The sequence below is a fragment of the Anoplopoma fimbria genome, chromosome 3 (assembly GCF_027596085.1).
Source record: "Anoplopoma fimbria isolate UVic2021 breed Golden Eagle Sablefish chromosome 3, Afim_UVic_2022, whole genome shotgun sequence".
NCBI lineage: Eukaryota > Metazoa > Chordata > Actinopteri > Perciformes > Anoplopomatidae > Anoplopoma > Anoplopoma fimbria.
In genome coordinates this window covers 24,872,525-24,890,876 of record NC_072451.1, presented here as the reverse complement: position 1 = coordinate 24,890,876, position 18,352 = coordinate 24,872,525, and the positions used below count along the sequence as shown (strand labels likewise).

General features: G+C 42.2%; 1 protein-coding gene across 6 annotated transcripts; it reads left to right on the top strand.

Moving 5' to 3' along the window:
- The first annotated feature begins 3,095 nt into the window (after positions 1-3,095).
- Positions 3,096-18,026, top strand: LOC129089144 (transcriptional repressor p66 alpha-like). Of its 6 annotated transcripts, none has more exons than XM_054596515.1 (11): positions 3,096-3,291; positions 9,723-10,258; positions 11,848-11,977; positions 12,294-12,422; positions 12,526-12,603; positions 13,084-13,203; positions 13,496-13,690; positions 14,703-14,964; positions 15,572-15,984; positions 16,069-16,327; positions 16,816-18,026. In XM_054596515.1, the coding sequence occupies exons 2-11, from the start codon at positions 9,726-9,728 to the stop codon at positions 16,953-16,955; spliced, it is 2,259 nt and encodes a 752-aa protein (XP_054452490.1). In that variant the 5' UTR covers positions 3,096-3,291; positions 9,723-9,725; the 3' UTR covers positions 16,956-18,026. The 6 variants fall into 6 exon arrangements, with proteins under 6 accessions (XP_054452490.1, XP_054452492.1, XP_054452491.1 ...); XM_054596517.1 differs by having other exon boundaries at positions 11,845-11,977; positions 13,520-13,690; XM_054596516.1 differs by having other exon boundaries at positions 11,845-11,977; positions 13,517-13,690.
- The last annotated feature ends 326 nt before the right edge of the window (positions 18,027-18,352 follow it).

The following is an 18,352-nucleotide window of genomic DNA, read 5'->3' as shown; positions in this document are numbered from 1 at the left end:
GGATGACGTGATGTTTTCATTTACCACGTTTTCTGCTTGTGGCCTTTATCAGGGTCAACAATTTGAGGTTGTTCTAGAACCCCTCCTCTATATTATGATGTAAACTCCCCCCAGGTTGCTCTGTGTCCTGGAGTCATGTTTTCAAGTGAAGCTGGTTTCGGATTGTATTTTACTTAGGGTTATTACTGGCTGAGGTAACATCTACTTGTCCCTTGGTCCACAGTAACAGTAACAATATATACAGAAAGATTCAGCATTATCTGCAAACTCCAGAGTGTTGTTTAATGTTGGCTTTAGGTATGGGTGATTATGAGAGGATGGCCCCTTGGTTCAGATTTGGTTGCATTTTTATGTGACAATGAGTAGCCTCAGGAGATGGAGTGGCAGGATGAGAGGACGGAAACAATCAGACCTGATGACACAGCATCATCTCTAGAGAGAGCCTTTTTTTGTCATTTAAAGAACCGCAACAAAGAACGCTGACAAAGCACTCGAACCCCCCACCTGTTAGAGAACAGCAGCCCCCTACCCACTTCAGTCTACTTCTATCGCTTAGATCACAGTCTTTCAAATGTGTGTGTACACGTGTGTATGTGTGCATTTCTATGGATGTCTGTGGATGATAGAGGATTAGTTCGGTTCACAGGGATGCTTTGAAGGGAAGCCATGAAAGAAGCAGCCAGCTGGACCCTCCTGCAACCTCTGACGTAGTAACGCTGCCATGTGTGCTGTTGACTCACATGTATGGATCTGACTTTAACTGCAAGCCTGGTTAACTGGCTGTTAATGCAATAAAATGAGATGTATACATGTGTTTTGGGTTGATGGTTTGGAATTTTATATGGGGTCAGGGAGTGATATGTGATGCTAGCATAGGTCCTTAAGAGACATGAGGTAATAATGTGATGCTGAGGTTGCGATAAGGATCTGAATGTGAAGCTGAAGCAGGTCCCTGTTGAGGGTATGTGAACATGAAGCTGAGGATGCTGCTCTGAGACTAAAGTTTGAGGGGAACATATGATGCTGGTGTTGCCAGACTTTTTATGTTGGGAGAAACATACACTATATTGCATATCTATATACAGCAGTCATGTCAAGGCATGTTGTGCAGTTACAAGACTAATTGCGTAGCCGGATTGACCTGCATTGCTGCAAACATATGTTAACTCCCCACCCTCAGTGTATAGACTCTGTCGCCTCAAAGTTTCCATCCAGTGTAAGACGCACAGTGGACTTACATGAACTCAGGTTTGTGTCAGATGTTGGTTGTAATTTGATTAAACTCAACTTTATTTAGGAACAGTTAGTTAGTGTTCACGAGCAAAATAATCCAGTTAGAAAGCCTCTCATTTTACTGCAGCAGGGTCTGTCAGTCTCGTTGGCATAGTCCTGGTTCTGGTTCTCCCGAGCCTCCCTTCCCTCCAGCGATACGGCCTGGGCCTCCAGCAGCATGGTGTCGATGTTGGCCACACAAAACTCTGCTCCTGTCCAGAGGAGAAGCTGCTGCAGGTGGAAGGCAGAATGTGAAGCTGGATCTGGATCTGTTCATGACGGGCTGGTCGCTGCCGGAGTCTGAGCTTAAGGAGTTTCTGGTGAATCTGAATGCCATGAACTGTTTCGTCACAGGACTTTTTAGGGACCCTGGGGGTCTCAGGCACTGGGACAACTTAATTGCCACCTGTGCCCGGTTGGCAAACCAGTCTTGGGTCCTGGCTGACCTGCACAGTATATCAGTTGTGCTCTGTTAGTGCTGCATGCCCTTTGTTTACTATATGAATTGATTTTGTTACATTACGTTACATTACATTACAGTCATTTAGCAGACGCTTTTATCCAAAGCGACTTACAATCAGTAGTATATTACATATCATTCACCCATTCACACACTGATGACAGGCTACCATCAAGGTGCCACCATCAGACTCTAACTAACATTCATGCAACATCCAGTCCACACCGATGGCAAGCCTTCAGCAGCAACTTGGGGTTAAGTGTTGTTCTATGTGTTGCTTGATGTCATATGTTTAATGTTTTTTGGTATAACTAGGTCAGATTGCTCATCATACCAGCAATAAAGTGGCTTTGTATTTTTGACCTGCTGGTTTCTGTCTTTTTCGTATGTTAGGGGACAATTGGGGGGCGGCTGTGACGTAGTGGAGAGCAAGGTAGTTCTCCAATCAGAGGGTCGGTGGTTCGATACCCGGCTTCGGCAGTCGATGTGTCCTTGGGCAAGACACTTAACCCCAAGTTGCTCCTGAAGGCTTGCCATCGGTGTGGACTGGATGATGAATGTTAGTTAGAGTCTGATGGTGGCACCTTGATGGTAGCCTGTCATCAGTGTGTGAATGGGTGAATGATATGTAATATACTACTGACTGTAAGTCGCTTTGGAGAAAAGCGTCTGCTAAATGACTGTAATGTAATGATGTCATATGTTTAATGTTTTTTGGTATAACTAGGTCAGATTGCTCATCATACCAGCAATAAAGTACCTTTGTATTTTTGACCTGCTGGTTTCTGTCTTTTTCGTATGTTAGGGGACAATTGGGGGGCTGGATGTTGCATGAATGTTAGTTAGAGTCTGATGGTGGCACCTTGCATGGTAGCCTGTCATCAGTGTGTGAATGGGTGAATGATATGTAACATACTACTGACTGTAAGTCGCTTTGGATAAAAGCGTCTGCTAAATGACTGTAATGTAATGTAACTTGGGGTTAAGTGTTGTTCTATGTGTTGCTTGATGTCATATGTTTAATGTTTTTTGGTTTAACTAGGTCAGATTGCTCATCATACCAGCAATAAAGTACCTTTGTATTTTTGACCTGCTGGTTTCTGTCTTTTTCGTATGTTAGGGGACAATTGTGATCCTGGACTGCTTTGAGTGAAATGTGTGATGCCATCTCATTGTTAAGTGATGTATGCATGTGTGTGTGTGTGTGTGTGAGAACCTGAATGAGTGTGTGTTGGAGGGGAACTCTCTACTTGCTGGTTCCTTCATGGGTCACCCCGAGGAGCCAGTGTCCTGCTTTGGCCCTTGGTGGTCAGTGACTTCTTACATGATGTGATCCGGTCGCCCTGGTACACCGAGGTGCGCATGCCCACAAAGAGGACGCAGCGGCTCCATGTGTGTTGAGGCTCATTATTTGGCAACAGACGCGGCAGTGGGGAGGGCCGAAAAAAAAAGAGGATATCCCCTGGATTTAAAAAAAAACCAACGATTTATCGAGGTTAACTGCAGATTAAACATTCCTTGGTCGACCATCGGTGAAGAACGGGCGACAAAGCGACCGAGTAAGTTGACTGAGGAAGTTTTTTTTTTTACTGAGTGGATTTTTTTTAATCGGAGTCGTCGAGAGGAGCCAGGTTTTCTTTCCTCCACCTATCTGTGACGATAAAGACGCTGATGGGCTGTTGAAAAGTAACACTTCTCCGCAGAGCCAAAGGTTGAGCAGTGTAGAGGAGATGATGGAGGGTCTAAAGGGGTCTGAAGGGTCTCCAAGACAAAACATTCTCTTGTTTTACGTTTTTATATGAATGCCAGCTTGTAAATATGACCCCTGGACTTGGTTTCTGTGCGGTATTAGTCGTTAAATGAGGTAAGGATTACAACGTGTCATCGCCAGCAGCGGCTCCTCCCGGCTCGGTGGGTCTCCGGGCCGGTCGATGAGGAGGACAGCCCGGGTACAAGACCCCCGGAGAACCGCACACAACCTCACAAGAGGGATTTTTTAAACAAAACAAAACAACAAAAAAGTTTGTCTGCTTTTTGAGCAGATTGCTGTCCCGCAGACAGGTCACCTATCCGGGCTCGGTTCTGGTTCTGGTGGTGGTGTAGTCATGTGGATGAGGAGTTCTCTCACTTTGGACTTTGAAGAGTCTGCTCAGACCTTTATACTGGGAGCTACAGTGGTTTCATGGTGGTGTTGGTGGTGTAAGCTAATGCTAGCTAGCTAACAGCATGCTGTCCTCCAGTGTCAATAAAGAGACGCCGGCTGGGTGCACATGTAGTGGGCTGGTGGTGTTAGAGGGCTGAGTCTGGGCTGGTGGTGTTCTGGGTGGAGGGACGGGTAATGGAGGACGGTGCTTGCGAGCTTTAAGCCCTTTGGCACAAGTGTTGGTTCTGCTATCTGGTAGCTAATCTTCCTACTTCTCGCTGTGACAACCGGAGTCTTCCTCCTCTTAAAGCTGAACACACACATACACACAGAAATACACACACACATATACACACACATATACACACACACACACACACATATACACACACATACATACACACACACACACACACATATACACACACACACACACACACACATATATATACACACACATATACACACACACACAATACACACACACACACACACACACACACACTGTCACACACACACACACACACACACACACACACACACACACACACACACTGCACACACACACACACACACACACACACACACACACACACACTGCACACACACACACACACTGCACACACACACACACACACACACACACACACACACACACACACACTGCACACACACACACACACACACACACACACACACGTTTTTAGCCATCACAGCCAAACCAGTGTGCAGCGCTTCGGGACAGAAACTGTGTCCCAGTATAACCAGTTTATACTTTATAAGTCTTTTGTGTATTTATTTGTACGCATGCGCAAAAAGGCTTTTAATATTTAGCCTAATGAATAAATATGACGGAAGCCGGTGTGTTGACAAAACCACATTTTTTCATTTTGTTATGAAATCTGCTGCTGGTGTTCACTTTATTTGTGCTAATTTAAGACTTTAAACCTTAATTGCAGTTTTAATATTTTCTTCCAATTGAAATTTTCTAAGGTGTTATTATATAATATTTGTTATGTTATTATTAGTGTTCTCTGTGATGATACTAGTGTAGTCTACAACCTAAACTGCAGTATGCTACAATAAAACTAATAAAAAAAGGAATGAGTGGAGAAATAAATCAATGGCTTTACATTGTTTCATTAATTATTTATGTTTTTGGTTAATGTTACAGATTTCCGAGGTTATTGTTTTTATTTAGGGCTACAACTACCCACTGCTTTCAATATTGCTTAATGTGCTGATTATTTAACAGATTAATTGCTTGGTTTATAAAATGATAACATATTTTGATCCATCGAAGTTTACCTGAGTCCAAGGTGACATCTTTAGGTGTCTTGTTTTGTCCGTCCATAAACGTCCAAAATCCAAAATCTTTACATTACTTAAACAATTGATTCATTATCAAAGTTATTTCTTACTCATAATCTGATAATTGACTAACTGTTACAGCGCTACTTTTTTCAGATATGTTAAACATCCTTATCAGTAATCAATGATCATTGTTTGAGTAGGACCTCTGCACAACAAAGCCACTTAAAACCAGTTATTGTGCATGCCATGTCGACTGAGGATGGTATGGTGATTTGTTGTTAGAAGACTATCGCTTTGCTTCTGGAGAGCTGGAATAAACAGTCAGTTGTTCATGTGAACAAAGCCCCTGTAAAGAGTTATCTATATTTTAGTCTGTTGCACGCTTGCATTGTTTATGACTTGTCACTGTGAACAAAATACATGTTGCCTTTTAGAGAAAGGGGTTGACTCACACTGGGTAGAAGAGTGGAGAAGGCTTTGCTTTGACACCCCGTTATGACAGACAGTGCTGAAGTTGTATGTCTACTGGTAGTCATATTGAGTGACTGTATTCATGGTATTACAATTACAACCGCATGTGAGTCAGAAAGTGTTCAGAAGTTTCAGTTTTGTTGTTTTTCCAGAAATCACTGTTCCAGTGATCTCACACACAAGACTGGACCAGAGCCGTTGTGTAATCGCCACTGTTCTGGAAAGGGTCGTCTGCTGGCCATATTTTAAGCTGTTGCACATGACTGCAGGGGTCAGAGGGCAGCTGTTTAGTCAAGCTCCATGACTTCATCAAATATATAGGCAGCACTGATTGCCTTTTTTCTGCCTACTTTGTGTAGCGAGTCGTGCTCATTGCTTCATCAACACTGACTTTTAAATTATTTTATCAAGTAACCTAGTGATCAGCTCCAAAGCTAAATTGTTAAATAAAGCCTAACAGCTCAGATTCAATTATTATATTATGAATTGTGGAGGCTTGCAGACCATCATTGCTATCATTTGTTTTTCTGACAGATGCCACCAGATATCTGATACAAGTATTTAGCAGACACCGCAGTTTTCCATGGTAGTGCAACTGCGTGGGTGCACAGTTCTCTGTTAATCCAGTGCAGTGTTGAAATATGTTTTCACAGGTTAAAATGCTTAACACATACTGTATGTGCAGCCAGACCTCCATGATGGTTGAGAGTGAGTCTGCTAGCCCGAATGAAGTCTGATTGAGTGAGTGGTGGTTGGCATGATCCATGAGTGACTAGATAAATAACCACCTCGGGGCAAGAACAAAAGACACTCAGCGAAAAATAAGACGGGTTCGGATGAGCGGCGCCCTGATAGTGGTAGCAATCTAATACCAGATTAACATATGAGTATTATGCCTGGTGAAAGCCACACTTGCCGAGAGTCAAGTACCTGCATGGTGCAATAAAATGATATGGTAGTGATCCTTGTGATGTAATTACATTGCAAATGTTAATGTGATGATTGAGTTAGATTAGATTACAGTTTGTTAAAGGGCCAACCCTTTGGTCATTTTGTAAACGTTGCCTAATTAATAAACAAACACAGACACAAGGGCTGAAAGATGCTTTCAAAACTGATGTAATGTGAATAAGCAACTATGATTGTTTATTTATATGTAGTATTATTTTTATAGTGCACTTCTCACCCAAACATAAACATTGTTTCACTGCAGTTACTTTACAAAGCAGCAGTGGCTAAAAAGTATTTCTTACATTGTTGTGTTGCATTTAAAGCGCATATCTCCACTAGTGTGCCGTTAGAAACGCTTTTACAGAAATATCGCCCTCTCTTACAATTAAAGACGCAACAGCACGGCAACAAACTTAAGAACAGTAGAACACGTCACCTTGACCACCACCACACACCGTACAATGATGTCTTTACAGTGTCGTTAAATGCTGTTGGAGGATTTCCATCCTATTTTAATATTTATCCAGATTACAATGTTTAGCGAGATAATTCTGATAATAGTACCATGGAACTCTCATAACAACGCAAACTCTGATTAAAAAAGTAGCGAGGGAGTTTAGCTCTTTATCCGTATGTGTGTGTTAGTGAACAGTCATTTAACTTGCAGTTAACTTTGTGAACATAGAATGATTGTAAGTGTAAAGTGGAATTTTCCTTTCAGTTTTAGCTGCTTTCAGAGCCTTTGCACTGGTTGCATGTGATGTCAAACTCTCATGTGGGCTGGGGTTTGATACACCATACGTGTGTATCTGTATGTATGTGTGTGTGTGTGTGGGCTTGATGGAAATGTGTCTAAACTGCCATGGAGATGAAATGTGAAACCTGTCAGCCATTCAGATCCTCTGTTATAAAGATAGGGTCAGTGTCTGTAAGAGGTTGGGGGTTTGCGTGACTTACTTCTTACCCCAGCATCATTTCACAGCTGTGCATCAGAATTAATAATGCCATCACAACTATCCCCAGCACACACACACATATACACACACACACACACGCATGCACTCACATACTGTGTAATGGCCGTCGTTGTGGAGGCACGCAGTGTACTCCAGCACCTGAAGGGTTAAATCCAGCTTCAGCTTCTCTCTCGGTCATAGACACACTCTCACACACACACACACACACACACACACACACACACACACACACACACACACACACACACACACACACACACACTGGCCAACCGGTTTAAACCGGTTGTCAGGAAAAGTGCTTTGTGTCCCACTGAATCCTGGGAAGGGTCATGTCATGTGTGTCTCAGTGATGTCAGAGTATTAAAAAAAACTTAAGTCAGCTCTCTGTTATCAGATGATTGCTTTGCATGCTGCATTGTGACTCCGTATGTGTAGTCTGTGTAGGTACATCACAGATACACTAAGTGTGCTTTATGCTCGACGCCATAACCACTGTGAGAACAGGAAGGGGAGGGAGTGGAAGTGTGTGTACAGTGTGTGTCACATAGAAGTAGTAGGGCGTAAGGGTTCATTTTAGTCCTTTTTTCCCTAAAAAAACCCTGATAGCTTCCTGTAGTGCGTTGCTGGGCAGACTGAGGGCCTCACACAGACTTGGCAGGACCGGGCCTCGGTTCTACAACAGAAATGCATGAATATGATTCAGGACTTAACAGTTCTGTGTTTCTTCTTTGTGGTCGTCCAGTAAATAGTCAAGGTCTGAGTCAGTCTCTCATTGTCTCTTGTGCTTTCTGTTTGGGATACTGAACTTTGAGCACAGGTCGTCTCCTGCAGCAGGTCATATGGGCCAGCACGTGTTCACCTTTTACACATGTGATAATAGCCAAAGACATTCTAATGAGAGCGTGTACATGCACTGTAGTATACTGATTTTAAGGGTCTTATTCTGGATTTGGATCTTATTCTGGATATGAAGTTTACATGAAACATTGAAACTTCATATCCAGAATAAAACCTTGTTATCGTAACAGTCTAATCATTTGCTTTCAGGCATGTCTTAATCTTTTGACATCTGAACCACTTTGTCATTTCTATACTGACTGAGTTACCTAAGCAGCTAAAGATAAACATAGTCATACTTTCCCTTTTTTCAGCGTGTTGACCATAATTAGATCATTTACCGTCATGGTTTTTTCTATTTCTGACTAACTATAAGGTACACCTGGATATAGTGTCCACATGCCACAGTATTGCAGTTTCTGTCAGAGAACTCCAGCTCGGGACAAACTGTTTATCAACATTTCTGGCAAAATATGATGTTATCATGCGCAACACAACAACCTGATGATAATTGAGGTTGCACACTCAATGTTGTGTGCATGCTTATCAGATTGTAGAACAGACTTGCTTCAAGGAGATGCTGAACACTAAGAGTGTGGTTTTGTAGTTCTGACCGATCATATGACAAAAGTGTCCAGAGGGAAAGATAATTTATCAATAATAACATTTACTCTCCAATAGACGCATTCTTTTGTCGTTAAGTCTATTATACATAACCAGTACTTTATACACAGAGAATTTTATTACAATGTTGTCATGTGTTGCCATCCGTTTGATGTCTCATTGCTGCACTGTTCGTACCCCTCTTACAAAAGACGGTGAAGTCAAGTGATCCTCAGATATTTTGGTTTCTTTTGAACATTGAGGGCTTACTGCATACTCCAAATGTCTTTTTCATTTTTTTTGGTTTTTGGTTTACAGACATTTGGATAATTGGATGTTGTGGAATTATACTTGAGTCATCATCTTGGTCATGTGACCTTCATAATCACACATGTTTTGTCCGGGGGCCATTTTAGTCACCCTGTGTCCCCTACAGCTGACTCAAGGTCAGTTTGTCTGCCTAAATTCTAAATGATATGACACTTTCAGTAAATTTGACAATTTAATTTATTATTTTAAAAGCTCTTTATTGTTGTTTGTCAGATAATGTCAACATGAAAGGAATAAAATGTGACATCCAATCAGAGCTTGAAATAGTAATTTTAAGTACTGCGAGTGCTGCTTTCAAAGAGCTCTAATTCATTTTATTTTCAACTTGATTACATACAATTATTTATTTTATCTTTATCTGCAGGGGATGTCTGAGGAGGCTGTCCGCAAGACGCGCAGCCAGAAGAGGGCGCTGGAAAAGGATGCTCCCCCCGAGTCTATAGAAACCTCGGATGCTGACAATGAAAGCAAAAAGCCTAAGTTGGACCCTTCTGAAGCCACAACAAAAGAACAAACTGAACCTGAACCCGCCTCTGTACTGGCACGGGAAGATCAGAGCCCGAATATGGTTGGATCAGAGCACGAAAAGGAGAAGGAGCAGGAGCAGAGCCTGTCTCCGTTGTCTTTAGCGTTACCTTTGGCCTCTCAGCCGGTGAAGGACGATCAGGAGCAGACGCAGAGACAACAGACGACGGTTGAACCCAGCTCAGACAATCAGACTGAGTGCAATGACAGAGCCAGCAAGGTGAGGACAGAGACGGCTACGGATACAAGAGGCCCGGTCCGACTGGCAGAGTCAAAGGCGTCCAGTGGCCTGCTGGCTGCAGGAGAGGTGAAAGCCACCATTAAAGTGGAAGTTCAGACGGAGGAGCAGCCCGTGGACATGAGCACCTCGAAAGGGTGAGAACATAAATATATATTTATTAAAGTAAACTCTCTTCAGCTGGTACAACCACATGACTCATTACTCAAAAAGTAATGATGTCAATGTGCAGAAAACTTTATCAAGACGACAGAAAGATTACAGGCTTCTTATTCAGATTGTTTGTTGGGCGAAAAAACTTACTTACAAAATCATTTATTACACTATTTGAATCTTAAAAGACGTAAAATGTTGAAAGTTATTCTATGATCCTGACTTACTGTGTGGGGTAGAGGGGGTGCGGGGAGTTGTTGACTTCAGAGTGGGGTTAACTTTACCTCTTAGTCTACCTCCATTTTCCCCCCACTCAGCACCTGAACCCTAAAAACTCCCCTCACACAAAATGAAGCCGTGTGTCACAAACCGGTTCCAGCCGGTTGTTGCCATGGTTTCCACAGTGGAAGGAATAGTGAGTGCAGGGGGAGGAGGAAAAGTGAGTGTGTCACGTGACGATGACTTTGAGGTCATGTGACTTCTTTGGAAGAGTAGTGATTAATCCACAGGAAGTGATGATGGCGCTAAGCCCGAGGAGAGACTAATACACACACACTCACCCACACAAACACACACACACACACACACACACACACACACACGTAAGGAGGACGGCGAGAAGAGACAGCCCTTCGTGTGTAGACTTTAACGAGTTATAGGAATACGTAATCTGTGTAATCACAAGACCATCCTTGTTTTGGAGAAGAACATTACTCGTGTTTTTTTCAATCTTTGAGTGCCTCTTGTTTAAGAATTTAGGTCATCTGCTTTCACATTCCCACTTTCTTTGATTTCCTTAGCGTGTTTTGAATGAGATAAGCAGCCCAATAGAGGTCACCCCAAAATGACTCAGACGCCTTTAATGTGCTGCCACAATATCCTGTTTCAACAGGAAATAATAGGTGGCAGAGCCATTTGATGTGACTGAGAGACCTTATTGGCGCTTTAGGGCCCACCTTGCTCCTCCTTGTTATTTAGGACTGTTCTGTTGTTGGAGTGGTATCAACATGAAGATTACATGTGTGGAGGATGTGTGGGCTTTCTAGATCATGGTGGAGCGTATTCAAATAATGAATGTGGTTAAGGAGCAGATCTCTATGAAAACAGACATCACTAATGGTTGCTGATATTCGAGTCGGTTGAGGTGAACCTCTTCATCTTGCCTCAAACAGCCATAAAAAGTTTTTAACCTCAACCCCACTGGATCAATCAGTACCAACTGATAATATCTGTTTTAACCAAAATAACATTTGTTGTAAATTCTAGTGGAGACCCCAAAGTTTTTAAAATACCAAATATGTCGAAATTTGGGGAAATGTGTATAAGATTCTGCCCAAGGCATTTGGAAAATGTTGGCGCAACCACTAGAAAAAAACATGACGTCCTGGATTTGAATATTACGCATCATAAAGTAAGGAGCTGAAACAGAATATCTGTGATATGGTCAGATAGGGTTCAATAAGAGGATTTTGATGTAATGCAGTTCTGTGCTCACTCTATCCAGTATAAGTCATTGATATATAAGATGCTTAAATCTAAATTTGAATGTCATTGTCCTTCTTCTTTCCAGCAGTATAAAAAGGGAGAAGCGCCCTCCGTCATCTGAAGATGACGATGTCATTGTCCTGTCAGACAATGACTCCCCCAGTCCTCCCATGAACGGCTTGAGCCACTTTAAGGAGCTGGACACCGACCTGCTAATGGTGAGACACTTGTGCACAAAGCTAGACATGTTAAAATCATAGCTTAGGCTTTGGCTATTAGCTTTTTCCAGTTTTTTTAAATACAGACAGTTGGTTTAGTTGGGCCTTGGTGTGAGCAACTTATTTTCTATCCTCAAAAATTGAAGTTACACTCTAGGCGATTCATTGATGCTCAGAGCAACTGAAAATAGGATCGCAGATACGGGTTCAGTATCCCAGGATGCATGACTATTAATGGTCAGCTTAGGCTCCAACATCTAATGTGTTATTTGTTGGAAAGGATTTTGTGAGTGATGTTGTTGTCTGTGGATTGTAGAAGAGCAGCCCAGCAGAGAGGGAGCGCATCATTAAGCAGCTGGTGGAGGAGCTGAGACTAGAGGAGGCCAAGCTGGTGCTGCTGAAGAAACTTCGACAGAGCCAGATACAAAAGGACACTCTCCAGAAAGTAAGCGGTTATTACCCACATCAACACAGGGTCACACAAAGAGGCACCACAACACTTCAAGCATCCTGTTTATGTTTAATATCTTTCTTCTTTTCCTTTTCAGCCCACTGGTCTGTCCGGCTCCTCCGCTCCTCCTCCTCTCATTCGAGGAACAATTACAAGCAATAAAGGCACTCAGCAGGTTAATGCTCTTCTATGACTCATGGGCTGCGGTTGCACTTACACCACGCAAATTTGTTTTTTATTGTTGTTGTTGTTTTTTAGCATTATAATGCAGAAAATGAGTACAGTGACAAACTTTATGTTGGACTATTCAATTAAAGATTCCTGTCCAAAATAGAATCACACCTCCTAAGAAGGATGTTTTAACTTTATCCAGAGAGCACAATTAATGGTACGCTGCTTTAAATGTTGCTGCCGCAAGGAATTGTTGGACAACATTATCTCCAGCAGTGTACCCAATGCTAAAGAAGATAAGAAAGGAACCACCTATCCTTCTCGAATTATGGCTGCCACCTAAATACTTCTGGGTCATTTCACTCAGTTAAGAATCTTTCTTAGCAAAAAAGACAATTCGACCGCAGCGATGCATCAGGCAGCATATCTGTGTGACAGCACCTGTAGTTGATACTGTTTCTGATTTAGTTTTTTCTCTGACCAGATATTGACAGGCAGGAGTTCAGGCACCGTCATTCCGCCGCCGCTGGTGAGAGGAGGGCAGCAGATGTTGTCCAAACATGGCTCCCAGATTATAATGCCGCCTCTAGTCAGAGGGGCACAGGTGAGTCATGGGGAAATGTTACCATTATTATTAACAGGGTACGATATTAAAATGACAATGTTGTCTTTGTCAGGTTAATGGTAGTCTTAGTTGTACCATCTTACTGCTGATAGTCACTCTGGGACAATTAGCAGGGAAATAATGACACTTAAACTCAGGACTTATGGTCTCTTTGCGCCTTTCTCTCTCTGTGTGTACCCTTTGCGTCGGTGCTTTTGATGCCCCTCCCTTGTCCTCCACTACCTCTGTCTGTGGTGTCCCTCCGTGTCACCCCTTCCATTGTCCTGGTTAGCCCATCTCTGTATCTCCACAGCAGATCCAGGCTCTCCGCCAGCAGCAACAGCAGCAGTTGGCTGCCTCTGGAGGCTCAGGCTCAGGACCCCCTCCTCTGCTGATGGGCCCCAGGAACTCATCCCCTGCAATCCACGGCCACAGAGGCTTGGTCAACTCAGGCCTCATTAGAATTGGCACTAGTGCTCACACAATGGTAAGTATTTCACAGGTTCTTTCAAGGTTTAAAAAAAAAAGTATATTCCGCTTTAATATTGGGGAAAGACGAGCCAGGCTTTTCTGTATCCTGCCACCTGCCACATCTTGGCATCAGTAAAATGATTCCTTTCACATTTAATTTCTATCTGGCTTCAGTTCACTATTTGTGTTGCCAATTACCCCTGTTTCAAAAATGTCCATATGCAGGAGTAGCGCGCATTCATGCATGGATCCCAACTTTTGTGTTGGAAGTTACTTATGCTTTTGAGGCCCCGTTTTTTGCATACTAAACGATTATCAATGAGTTCCTAATACAGACATTTAGCAATTTCCCCCATCAAGTCTAGATTCGAACTGAAACTCTGAGGAAATGGATGACCGAAAATATTCTGTCTATTTTACGTTTACACCGGTGTATGAAGCAACCACAGCGAGCGCTTAGTAGCTTCAGTCCTGCCGCTTTATCAAGTGTGCGATTATATAAACTTATGGGTGCTTCATTTTTGGTATCGTACCAAGTAGGAGCAGATGCACAAAACGATGCATTTCATGAAATATAACGTATAATATAATATAGTAAGAGAGTCGAACTTTCACTGGCTTATTATGATGATTACAGAAGATACGTCAGATATCATGACAAATTTAGTTATCTACAATAACAAGTCTAATTTGTTTAGAAAGTTAGCTACCTTGTGGGTTAAACTGTCCATCACCATGTGAAATTGATCAGCTAGCTAACATAAGAGACTTCAGATTGAACTTTTCTAGCTTTACACCAGTTTACTGAGCAGCTGGTGTAGCTGAATACTGTCTGAGGCGGCTGCATGTCTGTGCATTAAAGTCTAAGTGAAAAGAAGTTAGAGCACCTTAAGCTTCTGTTTTGTGAAGTGTTCCTCGGTGACACTGAATATTTGAGCGATGAATAGTTACCAGTTGGATTTAAATCCTTTGCATCTGATTGGACCAATAATAGTGTGCGGTCTTTCTGTCTTCGCTTGTTTTCAAAGGCCTCGCCATCCAGTTTGAAGAGCTCTTCCTCGGGAAGCAGCGGTGTGTCCTTGGTTAGCGTGAACGACTCTCCAGCCAGCCGCCAAGCTGCAGCTAAACTCGCCTTACGGAAACAACTGGAGAAGACTCTACTGGAGATTCCCCCACCCAAGCCCCCTGCCCCAGAGTTTAACTTCCTGCCATCTGCAGCCAATAATGAGTTCATCTACCTGGTGGGACTGGAAGAAGTGGTACAGAATCTGCTGGATACGATCCACAGAGGTGTGTTATTTTTTTATTTTTTTCATGGATTTTGTTTACATGTTGTAGAGTTAAAAAGATTGTTCATTAATCAATCAGTCAAACAAGAAAAACAGAAAAAATATTTTCAATAATCAATTAAGTGATTAAAAAAAAACCCGACAAACTTTCTCTTTTTCCCCTGCTAAATTGTGAAGATGTTCTGCTTTTTTCTTTGTCATACATAAGTGTAAACTTAATTTCTTTAGGTTTGGTCTGCTGGTTGCACAACAAGCAGTTTTGTGAGATCTATTTGGGTTGTAGTAAATTGTGATGGTTATTTTACACAACCAATACAACTATTGATTTAGAAAATAGTTGTCAGATTCATCATTAATGAAAATAGTAAATCATTTCAGCTCTAGATGTTCGGATAAGATGTTTGATCTTTTTCAAACAAGCTTTTGCAATTGTGCCATTTTTATGGAATTTAAATATTGTCCATATGTAGTCAGGACATTTTCACTTTAATCCATGTTCTAAATAGCTGCTTACTTGTGTATGTTTCTTTCTTATTACTTATTTGACACCATACAAGCAACTCCGTTCTCAATCAGTGCCTCTGGGTTTCCCATCTTTCTCCATCCAGGAAAGACAGGTGCAGCACTGTCCAAGAACATTACCAGAGACCCCTTCACCTGCACCCAGTGCAAAACCGACTTCACCAGCCGCTGGAGGTACGACAAGACAAAAGGCGGGGCTGTCCTCTGTGAACACTGCATGTCATCCAGTCAGAAAAAGGTTTTGAAAGCTGAGCATACCAACAGGCTGAAAGCTGCGTTTGTCAAAGCACTGCAGCAAGAGCAGGAAATAGAGCAGCGTATTTTTCAGCAGACGTCCTCACCAGTTTCCCACAGTAGCTCCTCATCCTCTTCGTCGATGAAAGCAGAGAGGGGGATGTCTCATCAGCTGAAGCAGGCTCACGCCAGAGCGTCTTCCTTCCAGCACCTCCACCAGGCCAGTCGAGGAGCCAACATGGTTCACCATCACTCTATCAAGCAGGTAGGAATCTGTTTTAAAGAGAGAAGCATTGGTGCAGTTGATGCAACTGTAACACAAACCCTTCCCTGTGTGTCTTCCCCTCAGAGCTCCCAGGGCCAGCTGTCCCATGGTGTCTCATCATTGGGGGTGAGGGGCGTCTCCCACTCCTTCTCCTCCTCCTCCCAGCTGCAGAGTGCAGTGGCGGCTGCAGCTTTGGTCAGCCGGCCAGGTAAGCATGCCCACGTTTCCCATCGCTCTGTCCAGAGTTCAAAGGTGAGCAGCAGTGGAATCGCCGGCAGCAGGAATATCAGCGGAGGTAGTGCCTCATCCACTGCATGGAAGAAGCAGAGCCACAGCAATACAGGTAGACTCACATTAATACCAGCCCGCCCGCTGACATCGGCTCTCTCTCAAATTCCTGTCTGGTCCAAAAGCAATCCTTGAACATCCTACGTCCACATTTTTCTACTGTTAGGAAATCTTATCCAAAAGTCGCCATCTAGTATAATCTCAAATATAAAAAAAAAAAATACAGTTAAGGAGGAAATGTTTTCGGACAAGGCAATCCCACTCTCCAGTTCCAACCCTGCCAGTGATCTCAATCTTCCTGCTTTAGTTCCTCGGTTTGGTGCTGTATTGTTTTTCCCTGGGTGTCACTAGTAAACCCTAGAGTTTTATCATTCGTCATTTTTCCTTTGTTTCCGTCTGTATGTTGTGGGGACCCGGGTGGCTATATATTCAGGTGCTATGAAATCATACTGCTTTTATTTCTTATTTAACTCCTGGGCCATTAAATGGCCAGCATGCAGCTCACTCCACACCTTGACCAGCTGCTCTCTTGCATGTTCACAGGAGTCACTATGGCCTACGTGAACCCCAGCCTGACGGGTCACAAGACGTCAGCCACGGTAGACGCTCGTCAGAGGGAGTACCTGCTGGACATGATCCCCTCTCGCTCGTCGATCTCGCAGACTGCAAACACATGGAAATAATTCAAACAGTACTCTAGTACTACTAAGTTTTTGTCCAAGTTCCTCAGTTCCAATAATATGGTCAACAGCAATCACCGGAGGACTGAAAAGCAAATACAATCTCTCAAATTGAAGAAACCTTCCTTCCTTACTTTTTTTATGATTGTTGTTTTAGTGTTCTTAGTTTCTGTTGTTTATTTTGAGATTTGCTGTTCTCTGGTAATGTTCAGAAACTATTTTGATTTGATTGGGGGAAAAAAACAACTAATACTTGAAAGACTACCCTCCGGGTTCTTCTGTCCTCCAGACTGGGTTGTTAAATTATTGTGTGATAAGAGGCTATGTGTGCATTGAGTACTTTGAAAAATTCAAATAAGTACTATGATCTAGGCTTATAAGCCCTTTCTGCCAAGATGTGGGTCAAACTGACCCGACCTTTTGACACTTGAATGGTTGTAGTCTTACCCAAGAGTTCACATTTAACTAAATACACATTAGTTTTAAGCAAATACAAAATAACTGAGTTGTAAAAGTTTCAGTACATCACCCCCGTAGTTAAAGGTTTGAATTTATTTTGTATTTACAGTAAGTTATTTTGTTTTTTTAATTATATTTCAGTATATGATGGTTTCCACAAATGAAGAGTTTATACTAGCTTTTTTTTCCTGTTAAACAGCATGCCTTCCCTCAAGCACCTTAGCTGAAGAAGCATGGTGTCTTAATACATCTGTAATTACCATCTGTAATTTGCTTATTTTATATTAATGTCAACATTGTAAGATTATTTTTGAGTGTTTTGTCATTGCTGAGAAAATGCAAACTCTGAAGAAGCTGAATTGGCCACACTTGAACCAGAGATATAGCTTCAGACAAAATGCATACAACAAGGCCTGAATCAGTTTTTAGAGGGACTATGTCCCAGTTACCAAGAGTCTGGAACACATAAGATATCTTCATCTTGTACCCCTCACAATATGGCATAATCTCTCTGCTTCCCGATTTTAGCTACATTGTAAAAAACTTATGTTAAAAGTTATTTGGTTTACTTTTTTCCTAGCTCCTAAATGAATAAAAAATTACATTTTAAACATGTTTTCATTGATTATGTGTGGATTACATAACACCAGCTCAACATTTCATCTATAAAACAAAACCGTATGGAATGACATTGTCAGTGATCACTCTCATATGATCAGATCATGGGTTATTAAATCTAATCACTGGCATTCACTATCGCATCTTTACAAATCTAAGCTAGGGAAATTATATGTGGAGAGGTTATATCAGTTTTCGTCCAAAGCAAGTGAAGGTCTTAATTCGAAGACAAAGATAAGAAAATGAAATTCAAAAGCAAGCAAGAAGGAAAATGGAAGTTTCAATGAGGAAAAGGGTATCATAAAGGCGAATCAGATAACAGT

Excerpts from the sequence above, each read along its gene's own strand:
- LOC129089144 (XM_054596513.1), top strand. The coding sequence starts at position 9,726 with ATGTCTGAGGAGGCTGTCCGCAAGACGCGCAGCCAGAAGAGGGCGCTG. Across the intron at positions 13,691-14,702 it reads GCACTAGTGCTCACACAATG|GCCTCGCCATCCAGTTTGAA; the intron begins GTAAGTATTTCA and ends TTGTTTTCAAAG. Across the intron at positions 15,985-16,068 it reads ACCATCACTCTATCAAGCAG|AGCTCCCAGGGCCAGCTGTC; the intron begins GTAGGAATCTGT and ends TCTTCCCCTCAG.